This window comes from Ctenocephalides felis, unplaced genomic scaffold (genome assembly GCF_003426905.1).
Source record: "Ctenocephalides felis isolate EL2017-DRISC unplaced genomic scaffold, ASM342690v1 CF-g0.4_SCAFFOLD_01170, whole genome shotgun sequence".
NCBI lineage: Eukaryota > Metazoa > Arthropoda > Insecta > Siphonaptera > Pulicidae > Ctenocephalides > Ctenocephalides felis.
Genome location: NW_020537324.1, coordinates 18,684,755 through 18,697,630, shown reverse-complemented (window position 1 = coordinate 18,697,630; position 12,876 = coordinate 18,684,755). Strand labels below are relative to the sequence as shown.

Here is a 12,876-nt window from a genome sequence, read left to right as displayed (position 1 = left end):
ATTAGCAGAAATAAAAAAAAAATCTCTATATTGATATATAAAAAATATATACACGTTTCTAGCGCGATCTTTATGAATGTAGAGCTCTCTCTAGATGGCGTCAATAATATAGAGTCTAGTAACGAAGCAAACCTATACTCTACGCTACCTGTATTAGTCATGAAAATGACATTTCCAAAAATGCTTGACGTTTCCAAGCATCGTGTGTTACATATGTTTAAAAATTAATAAGATATTGGCAGACTTTTATAAATATTAATAGTGAAATAACAAACAAGCAACAATTTGGTAAAGTGAATCTGTAAATGATTATCTTGCAAAACCAACCTCAAACTCAGTGTTTACCTTGCATTTTTGGAAACAAAATATAAACAATATCTGTATATCTTTAACAATTACATAAACAAATTACTACATCTTTATGACTGATTCTACACAACTCGGAATATTAAAGGTAAGAGACAATTTTCGCAATTAGACAGTAAAATACTAAAAGTGTTAAGGGTCAGGTAAGAAGATTTAAATTAAGGGATATGGAAAATTTTTGAAAGCCTGAAGTCTATTCCCTGCTGTGAGTCACATAGTGAGAGACAGGGACCTCAGTATTTTATCAGACAGGGTTTTACAACCTTGATAGAGAATTCTTATCAGCTGATTATTGGCTGTGTGACCTTGTAAGGAAAGACTATAGATTCTCAAAGATGATATGCATACATTTATACATATACCATATATAGCTTTTCTGGATACCTAATATTATATATGATTTCATTTTTTTTAACTAAAGGTAAATAATATATATTTTTGGCAAAGCCAGAGTCTGTACTTTTATTTATGAATAAAATTCTATATTTATTTATGAATAAAATATATAGAGTAGTATAAAAATGACGCAAGTTCCAAATTATTGTTGTTTATTTAGATTTTAATGAATTGTGCAAGAGCAAATGATATAATAGTTCATACATTTTTATAGATAACTGTTAATGTAATTGTTAAAGCCGCATGTACTATCAGAGAAATGTTGTTAAATATAGATAAAAATGATAAGAAAAATCAATCCAGATATTTTTATTATATAAATACTAAATGTGTTGGTTGTATTAATGAAAGATAATAAAAATATAGTTTTTCATCGAACTACATAAAACTTTCAGTAAATAAGCTTAATTATATAAATTTAAATTAGTACGGTTTTATAATGTATTAAATTTTTATGCGTAATATTAATTGTATTCGTTTTTCATAAATCAATAATAAATTTGATGTATGATTTGTAATCATATAATTTTCTGAAAAAATGTTTGGAACTCCCATAGAATGAGCGCAATTATATAATTTTATATGAGTATCATTACAATTCATTTCTCGCTATCATGCATTTAATATTAAAGTTTATGTATGATTTATTATAACAACGATTATAAATCATTCGCGCATAAATAATTCTTATCACACCGCTTCTCAAAATTGTTCCTCACCCCTGTTGTTTAAAATGAATTCAAAACTCCTTTGATGTTAAACTGAATATCAGTGTCAGTCCAGCTATTAGTTGAGAAGGGCGGAATTTGTTGTTATCCAAATATAGAGATTCTTGGCATGAAATTATTTATGTAATTTGTATGCAATATAGAAGTTTGCTTATAAATGTTCTTTTTATATCATAGATAAATTTGCTTTATTTGTGCCTGGTAAAGAAAGTTAAAATTAAATTTTTTGTGCTCTATATGTTTGTTAAATAGCTGATTGTAAGCATCGCTGTGGTCTGTTAGAGTAATCATTTAAATCAAGGAAGAAATTGTTCGAGAATGTCAACACATTATGGGGCTATATCTACAACCAAACCACATTATAATATATCGACAAACAATGTAAGTCAAGTTTTTATGTAATTTTACTAGATTATTTGTTTGTTTGCATTTTTGGTGTCTAACCTTGAGTTTTTTTTTCACATGTGATTGCTAAATACATGTTGTATGCTCATTTAGTTTTAATAGAGTCACTTTTGTGTTGTTTTTGTAATTCGCTAAAATTTTATGTGGTATATAATTTTTAATTAGCCTTGTCATCATCCGACAAAACACAAACGGACATCTTTAAATATCTTCACCATCTTGTTTTAAATTAAATTATTTTTAAATTCTTACAAATAACAGTCTAGTTTTATTTTTTTTTTGTTCAATTTATTAATATTAATTTTCTATATTTGTCATTCGAGTCATGTATTTCCATATTTATTAATGTTTCATTGACCATTTGGAAACCCACGAAAATCTGGAATTGTTCAGAATTGTAAACAAACAATGTTATCAAAACACTAATATTAATGTTTCATTAAAATCAATAACACATATACATTTAGCGAATGTTTACATAATGCACGCATTTACACATTGTATATGCTAATACATTGAAGATTTGAAAGAATTTTTTCTACCTGGGAAAATAAATCCTCCTAGGAGGATTCCTACCGGGTAATAAATAAAGTACAAAGGATTATATTGGAACTTTTCCATTATCCTATTCAACTAGATTTCAGCCTCCCTTCAATAATAATTGGATAATAACACAGGTGTGTTTTGTGTCTATAAATATTTTAGTAAACTTAATCATCAATATGGCGAATTAATTATTAATGTTTAAATAAAAATAATAAACAATGACATATCAATTAAATGATAAAGAATGATTTGAATTCTTGACCTATTTCCTTGTTATTTTTATGTATTTAATCAGTCCTGTCGCATTGATATTCGAATGATGTTTATTTATCCCAGTTTATAATGATTTCAATTAATATATTTGCATAATTAATAAATGATGCATCTCTTTATCTAACGTAAACATTATCGAAGTCTTACATTGGGTATAATAACATTTTATATGCAAAATTCATTATAGTGGACATTTTTTGTAAAGGTAATAGAAAAATTAAACATAGCTGAATGTATCTATTTATCTAACTTTTTTTTAAATTTAATAGATTATTAGCTAAATTTTGCAATAATTTGTTTTTACTTACATTTTAATTAACTATAAGATTCTTTAGTTGGTTGTGTATCTATCTAAATGCTCAATATAATTTGTTATTAAGACTAAGAAAATAATATAAATAATAAAAAATTAACGCACTTTTATTTCATTTAATTAATTTTCTAAAAAGAATCAAATTACGTGGTTAACTACATGTTAGTCGTGTTGAAATTTATAATTTTACTAATAAATAGTTCTCAATTATTTCCACATAAATTTAATATGATTTGATCATCTTATATTTATATTTTCATCATTGAAAAAAATAATGATTTTGTTTTGTATACTCAATAATACTCAATATAATTTGTTATTAAGATTAAGAAAATAATATAATATTTATATAAACGGTTATACGCAAAGTATAAGAACACCTGTATTTTTTTAATGGTCGCTAAATATATTTTTTGTTCAAACTATTTGCAGAGTTTTGTCATGATTTGCATAATACTACAATAACGAATATTTTATTGAAAATATATTAAATAATTTTGCTTGAAACAAAAAAAACGTAGAATAGATGCTCTTTAACGATTTCAAAACAAGGATTTAGTTTACTCAATAATACTCCATATAATTTGTTATTAAGACAAAAAAGTAATATAAATGATAAAAAATTAAAGTACTTTTATTTCATTTAATTAATTTCTAAAAAAAATCAAATTATGTAGTTAACTGCATGTTATTCGTGCTAAAATTCGTTCTGATTGATGCCGGTAATTTTGTTATATTATATATAATATTACTAATAAATAGTTCTCAATTATATCCAAATAAATTTAATATGATTGGATCATATTTTATTCATATTTTCTTATAAAAAAATGACTTGGTTTTATATCATCCCTTTTGGAATTGTCTGCATGTTAGTAGAGTAAAATGCTATTTGCATGGTGAGGATGTACAAATGTTAAATTTTTAAATTGATTAATCTTTTAAGGTCTATAACACATCTGCCTATTGGGGAATATTTCGTAATGCCGGTTCCGAAAAATGCAATTGATAATGCACGAAGCATACAATGGCTTGGGAAGAATAAATAATCGTAAACGGGAGCTTTGGCATAGATAGTTTACTTTATCGCTTTATTGTTGACCAGTGTAACTTTTCCATATAATTAATCTTAAGTTACATATTTGATTTGTTTTGATACTTCCGATGGAAATTACCAGTTGTAATGCGAACGGCAAAGAATTTATCATTCATATTGCAACTCAATCATTATTATTTGATTAACGATTGTAATTATGGAAATGTATGGCCGGTTTGGCACACGCGAATTGTTATTGATATTTTGACTTCAAATTCATATTTGATAGGAATTCTGATACAGGTGGATAGAATATTTGAATTTTCTATTTAAAAAAAAATAACGATGAATCCAATGTTTTCATACAACAAGCTTTTATTGCCTAAAATCATTTTGAGGCATATGATCATGGAATTGTTACTCGATGAATCAGAACTATCAAATGAAGATCCAATTACTCAAATTACATGATTTGACTGATAATGACATCTGACACTCTAACTTTATCCCCGACCACGTGTTCGGTTTAATATTTTATCACTAGCGATGAGCTATTACATATTTAACGTCATACGAAAGGCACGTGGTATGATAATTTGTTGAACATTCCATCAGAGAAGAGAATCATGTTTCATTGCGAAAGTTCACGGTTCATAAAACAAAACATGTCATATACTTTCCATACGACTGTGACAGAACTTATCGCTTTAACTCGAATTGCGTGCAATTATTCACTTTATACTTCATAATCATACAGGATTCTTGGAATGATATGGTTTATATATAAGTCATATACATAAATTTCAATAACTATCTATTTTTCTAATGTTTTTTTATTAATTTAATACCTAAAATTAATGAATGATATACCAAATGTTTTTCGAGTCTACGGTAATAGGTATGATTTTATTTTAGATATATTTTTTTAAAAATAATCAGCCACGAAAAAGTTTGAAAATATTCGGTAAATTTCCTTCATTTATCGAAAAGATAATAATTGCATTTGGTAGCATCGAAGCTTAAGTTTGAAATTATTATTCATGATAGTTTCAACAATTCTGACCAACAATACTTTACATTTATTTGATGTGTAGTATTATTAAATTTGTAAAATGGTTTATTAAACCATGTTAATGAAAATACACATAAAATCCAAATACCAGCATTGTTATGATACGATACCCCTATAGATTAAATAAAAATTAAATTTAATTCTTGTTAATGAAAAATATAGTGCCCATCGTTATTGATTCTAATAATAAATAAATGCTAGTTTCATACGAATGAACATCCATTATAATAGTATAATGTTGCTTTATATAATAGTGAAATTTAATTTTATACGATATGGTAGCTTGAAATCCTCTACTTAAAATGGTACATTAAGGCAAAAACATTTAAAAAATTTAAAAAAATCCAAGTACATACATACATTTTATGTATTTAAAAAAAAGGTTATACGCAAAGTGGAATAAATGTGTAAATTCACATAAAAGTGTATGTAATTCTTTATTGGTCACTAAATATGCTTTTGGTAAAAATATTTAGCGAGTTTTTTTTATTAACAATGTTATATTTGAAAAAAAAGATGTTTAACGATTTTAAGAACTTTTATAGAGCTGCGCGAATGCCAATTTTATTGAAGCTTCAAATCAAAGGTAAATGAGTAGTTTTAAAATATACAATTGGTATTGAAATATATACAATCAAACAAAGACAGAAATATCAGATTTTAAACTAAATTATATTTATCAACGTTACGATATTTCTGATTTTCAATACAAAAATAATTTTATAAAATATGATTTCACCCAAATAATTAAAAAGCTTCTACTCCATTTTGTTACATATTTACTTTTATTTCTACTACATTTCATTTCCATTATCAGTATGTGAATTGTTATGAGGTTAAACGTCTGCAAAAATCGCCTGTTATCAAAATCTGTTACCAGCGTGTGATAATTAATTAAAAAATCATATTAACTGCACGCAATAACTGGTTATAATGAGAGAGTTTAGAGTTCATATCAATAAATTGTTTGATACAGACATTCTGTCCCCGATGATTCGAATTTACTGGAATCTCGGAAGAAATTTATAAAAAATTGCATGCCAACTCACAAAGTGCATTTTATATCATTTTTTATTCTATGTTATCTACAGTGCAAGCTTCTAGTAACCTCTTTAGCAATAATCTAATTTGCTCTTTTTTATTTTATCATTATATTTTAATGACTATACTAGAATTACAAAATTCATTGTCTCATAAATTAGATATAATTTCCATAACTACGCATTAATTTTTAAAAGTGAAAGAATTCTTAAATATTGTTTTTATAAAATCAAATTAGATCAAATGAGATGGAATTCCATATTAATATACCTGTGTATTTAAATTATTATTTACAATACTGCAAATGATCAAATTGTGCAAAAAGTTCATAAACATTATCGAATATAATTTTCTAAATAAATTCAGTAACCGTTCTGAATCTACTTGCTACTTTTTTCTATATTTATTTTATATATATTTGAAATGTGTCAACCAAGTTTTAAATTGAGCTTTTCAAATAAGAATCTTGACGAGTCTAATGTACTATAATAAATAAAGCTGGCTTGAATATACATGTAATTTATCAATTATTTCTATTTTTATTTTGGCAATTACAAAACTGGGTATTAACAAAAATACTATAAAATATTAGCTATGAACTACTAATCATATAATTATTATTTATATCTTTTTAATAATTAATAGATCTCTAAGTTTGTACCATTTTTTTTTTCTAAATTGAAGCAAACTACTTTTTGTACTTTTTCGAACTATGTGGAAACAGATTTTATTTGGAAAATATTAATGTTCCGATTATATTCATACATTTTATGTATAGAGCATGAATATAAATTACAGAAATAATATAAAACAGTACAGCAGTTAATCAAAAGATTTTGTTAATGGTTAAATATATAAAACATAATATAGGTTTTTGTATGAGGGATATAATACCTGTATATCGCGAAACAAACAAAAATCAGAATGATATCGTATGTGTCTCTAAATATCTTTTAAAATTCTATTTATTGATTGCGTTTCTCATAACCGAAAAATCTCTATCAAAAACAACATTGACAACAAATTAAATCTTGCGAGTTACAAATTATCTAACACTTTCCTTAATTAAAAATTCATCCGATGACATTATAAATTCAAGATAATTTTTTTATCATCAGGTCATTGTCAATGATAAACACTCAAAGCTATCACAAAGTTTGCGCACGATTATTATGAAATAAATTTAAATTTTAAAAATTTTCGTGGGTCAGTTGTAACTGAGTGTTCTGTGAGATCGTTTGCATATGCCATTATACGGATGGAATAAAGAATAATAATAACATTAACATGTGAGTTTATCGTGAAAACATGACATCATTTTTGATAAAAGTCTGTCGTTAAAATGTACATTATTCCGCTGTTTTGTTTGTTCGTGTTTTAATCTAACATAATGAAAAAATGACCCATATAGATAGAAAATAATGCATTTTTAATATTAAAAATTTAAACGAACCGCTTAATATTTTAACCAAAGCAGGAGTTAACTATTACTATTTTCAATTGTGAATAGTTTTTACGTGATAGTTACTAAAAAATAGTGCAGGTTAGTAAAAATGTAGAGGACATTTAAACGACACTATTTTAAATCCAAGTAATAATATCTTTTATTATATTGGGCACTCATATATTATTCACTTCTATTCGTCGCTATTACTTAATAACATTTTATCTGTAGTTGATTTTAACACATCTGGATCTTTAAAACCAAATCTGCACAAATTGCTTAAAAGAAATTACTATGTTCCATATATTGTTTGTAACATTCTATTGAATGTCATTAAAATAATCCAACACATCCGAAGAACTTAATTTTAGTTATTTAAAAAACGTGTTTAATATACTATCTGCTGAACTGCACAAGGTGCAGTGGGAGTTAATATTAATTATATATTCTAAATCTAAAGATTTTTAGATTTACTGGTTACTATAATAATTAAATTATTCCTATTAATATTGGGATTTGCATTAACTTTCGGTTAACGTTTTTTTTCTATGATTTTATTATAATAATCAAAAATTCCTTTACAGAGAATGAACGAAGAGCGCCAACCTCTTCTACTGGGCGGTTCAGATGCAGAGTCCATCAACCAGGACCATGTATCAGTCCCACCGAGGCCTGATATTAGATGTTCGCCAGAAAATGCGCTCCTGGACGTGGTCACCGATGATTCTTCAATCACACCTATTAGTAGATCCGGCAAAGACGTCGAAAATCCTTTGCTCAATCGAACATTGGAACATCCTACGTCCAATTTGGATACCATGATACATTTACTTAAGGCGAATATTGGTACAGGAATACTCGCCATGCCTGATGCGTTTAGGAACGCTGGCTTGGTAGTAGGTAAGATTAAAAATTTATAAAAAAAAATTAAAAATGAAAAGAATAGTGTGTCCACAATTCACAAAGCATTTTTTCAATTTTTATGAATTATTTCAGGCTTATTCGGCACTTTGTTGATGGGTTTCATATGTACACACTGTATGCACATTTTAGTGAGATGTTCGCATGAGCTTTGCAATAGATGCCAGGTACGACCAGTAATACTTATAAATTATATATTTTTTAAAAATTCATTGTCATTAACAAATTTGTCAATTCAGGTTCCCGCTCTTGGTTTCTCTGATGTCGTTTTTGTCGCTTTTCAAACTGGTCCCACTAAAATGAGGCGATATGCTCAGTTTATGAAGTAAGAATAGTAACAGAAATAATTCAATATAATTTTAAACGTTGAATAATTCTTGATAATTTTATTTTATCTTCATTTTCAGAATCCTTATCAACGTTTTCCTTTGCATAACACAGATAGGATTTTGCTGCGTCTACTTCTTATTTGTTGCCGCCAATCTTCAAGGCGTTATAGCTCACTACTACATATTACTAGATGTACACATCTATTTAATTCTTCTACTTTTACCGATGATTTTTTTGAATTGGGTTAAAAATTTAAAATACTTAACGCCTGTATCTTTATTTGCTGCGGTTTTGACTGTAATTGGTTTGGCTGTGACATTTTTCTATATGCTTCAAGATTTACCTAGTACTTCCACAGTGGCTGCGTTCGCGAGTTGGCAACAATTGCCTTTGTACTTTGGTACGGCAATTTATGCCTTTGAAGGAATTGGCGTGGTAAGTGACAATTATCACAGACTTTGAATAATATTTCAAACATATCAATTAATTGATTTGTTTCTATTCTAGATTCTTCCTTTAGAAAATAATATGCGAACACCACAAGATTTTGGAGGTTTGACAGGCGTATTGAACACATCGATGGTCATAGTAGCTTGCCTTTATACCGCAGTTGGTTATTTCGGATATTTGAAATATGGTGATGCCGTCAAACTCGGAAGCATTACCCTTAATTTGCCACCAAATGATATGTAAGCATAGAGAAAAAATCATAAAAAGAAATGATAATTTATAATATCAATATGAATAATAATGCTCTTTTATAGATTGGCACAATCAGTTCGAGTTATGATGGCTTTGGCTATTTTCTTGTCCTACGGTTTGCAGTTTTATGTACCAATGAATATTTTGTGGCCCATGGTTAGCGAACGTTTGACCACCGAACGTCATAAGCAAATTGGAGAATATGTGCTCCGGACAGGACTAGTTATTTTCACATGTAAGTATCAAAAATATTATTCTCTATTTAATTTATATAAAAGATGTTACATTTGATCGTACGTTTACCTAGAACGATTTTAGAACTTCACATTTCTTTATTCTATACTGTATTGTAATTCCGTTTTAAAAATTTATTTCGAATGTACACTATATTTCATTTTATCCGAGAGATATTTTTCTTAATCAAATGTTTCTTTTTACTAGTTTTACTAGCAGCTATCATACCCAATTTGGGTATTGTGATCTCTTTGGTTGGAGCTGTGAGCAGCTCTGCTTTAGCCATTGTGTTTCCTTCGATTATCGAAATTATCACATTCTGGCCACACAATCTTGGAAAATTCAATTGGATGCTATGGAAAGACATTGCTATCATCATTTTTGGCCTATTGGGTTTCGTATTCGGCACGTACACGAGTGTGGCCAAAATTTTCGATCCGGAAATTTAAATCCTTATAGTAAGTGATGATTTGAATGAGAATTTGATAATAATATTTATTTTAAGAGGAGATTTCATTACACATTTTTGTGTATTAGGGAAACTTATGAATGTGATGTTGCGAGTGTGATTTTTATGAATGATACTGGTTTATAATGTATTTGCAAGTTGTTATTTATTTTATTTTAGACGCTATTTTAACGCACTTTCAATGTCGATTATATATTTGTCTTCACATATATAGATTTTTATTATATATGTGTGAAGTGTGTTTCCTAAACTGTGATCATTTGTTTAAAAAATAAGTTTTTACAAATCTATATTGTTAATTTTAGACATTATGTCCTATTATAATACGTACCAAATTAGATTAGTTTCTATTAGGTGTAAATTAATTTGAAATTGGTATGAATACTAAATTATAGAATAAAAATATTTGCCTTGAAAATTAATGGATTCTTCAAATGTGATTATTCGAAACTAAAGAGATACTTGTATTGAAATTAATTATTACCTCAATTTAAGATAAAAACTATATTATTGTTATGTTTTAAATGTGAAATCGCTATAAGTAAACCGTTTAATATCCATTTGCCAAAAAATATTTATCAAAAAAACAATACATAAATAATCTAGTATTCGAAGATCCATCAGTATTTTTCATCAAACAAATATAGTTGATGAAATAGGTAATTATAATAAATAATGATTATTATTTATAATATTTAATTTTGTACAGAAGATTAATGCATGTGACATTTACGATATAATACATTAATGACTATGGATAAAATAATCTTTTAGTTTTTTGTAAAATAAGATGACAATAAGACATTTGACAATAAATTTATTGCATTTGCAAATTTAATAATAGATGTGCTATATTTATATTAAAAACTATGTGACGGTTAAAAGTTATTCAGAACACGAAGAAGTATTGAATTGATTGGTTGTAGTTTGCTAGATATAGTATCTTGTAAAATGCCAAATTGTAAAAAAGTTTTGATTTACTTACGATATTCAAAGCTACGAATCGCATGAAAATATGTTTTAGTTACAACAAGAGTACTTGCCTATATTTGGTATGTCAAATTATCTGAATTTTTTGTGACTATACGATGTATAATATCCATATATTCAAATATTTTCAGTATTTATATGATTTTATTCAAAAAGCGTGTTCTAAATAGTTACTGACCAATTTAGATAAAGATTAAAATCTATACTTAACATGTATGTAATATATAGTTGCGTGCAACAAAGCAAAAACTGTGCTTATGTAAAAAAGAAAGATATATTATTTATGTTGTAATATTTCTGTAAAAAGTGAAAATAAATGAATTTTCTATTATTCAATTTCTTTCATTTTTCAATTTTTTTTATTCCACATGCGGATTGTGTAGAAAACTGTTGGATTTTTTTTAGTATTGTTTTTATGCTATCAACTTTAACGCTTTTCAAACAGTATATGTTATCTGTTATGTGTAAAAAATATACGGAATTTTTTTAGATGTACAAATTAATTACTACAATCATGTTTTACCGTTAAACGTTATAGGCGGCCGTTTTCTTCATTTTTTTGAATCGATTTTGTTACCTCATGTGATCATAATCTTAATGCTAAACTCATGTATTTTATTTTAATATGCCTCAATGTATACATTGTACTGACTAGTATAATATAAGTAGATTTACGTCCGCAATGCGGAATGAATAGTAAACTGTAATATAATAGAAATCCATCAAAATCGATCAATATGTGATTAGGTTTGCGATAAAAGACGGGAATAAGGTGTAAGTATAGACATAAAAATGATAGTAAAAAAAATTTTTTTTAAAGGTGATTCGAGTCAAAGGATTTGTGGAAAATTTTATTGATATTGTACCGATGACGATATAATAAAAACCACCTTTTTTTAAATCTAAACAAGTGGGGCGCATGGCATCGTGCCTTAAGGCAAATTGCTGGAACTTCCCGTACCAAAAATTATTTTTTTTAAAAAGATTAACATTTTTGAAAAAAATTACTCTGAAAAAATTAGATTTTTCGAGAAACTATAAATTTTTGACAAAAATTTCACTTTTTTTTGAAAAAAAAAAATTTTCTGGAGAAAAATTTATTTTCAATTATTTTGGAAATTCAGAACATTTTTTCAAAGCAATCGTACTGCTTTAACTGCATAGAGACTAAATATCGAAGCGCGTAAGTGCCGCGTCGCCGCCTAACGGATAAACATAGGTACAGAACCCATAGGAATGTAAACAAAAATTATACTTATTATTAAAATCTCTATAAAATATCTGATAATTTGATGTGCATATGTCTAATGATCATTTTTGACCGCCAAATGGCATTTTTTTTTCTTTTTTCATTAGATCTCCGAAACCACTAGACCTGCCTTTATGAAAATTTGATCAATTCTTCATCTTGTCAATACAAGTAAAATGTTTTTTGAATTATTAAAAACGGACGCTCCGTTCTCTTAAAAACTGAGTTACCGTTTTTGGCACTTTTTGCCCCGTATCTTCGGAACGACTAGACCTGCCTTTGCCAAAAACTAATCAGCACGTCTCCTTATCAATACAAATCAAATGCTTTTTTGAATTATTTAAATCGGTTGATCGGTGTT

General features: G+C 27.1%; 1 protein-coding gene across 1 annotated transcript; it reads left to right on the top strand.

Annotated features, from left to right (window-relative positions):
- The first annotated feature begins 241 nt into the window (after positions 1–241).
- Positions 242–10,315, top strand: LOC113368334 (proton-coupled amino acid transporter-like protein pathetic). Its single transcript, XM_026609882.1, has 8 exons — positions 242–454; positions 8,205–8,520; positions 8,617–8,708; positions 8,781–8,866; positions 8,949–9,306; positions 9,379–9,560; positions 9,636–9,808; positions 10,015–10,315. The coding sequence occupies exons 1-8, from the start codon at positions 422–424 to the stop codon at positions 10,254–10,256; spliced, it is 1,482 nt and encodes a 493-aa protein (XP_026465667.1). The 5' UTR covers positions 242–421; the 3' UTR covers positions 10,257–10,315.
- Positions 10,316–12,876: the final 2,561 nt, after the last annotated feature.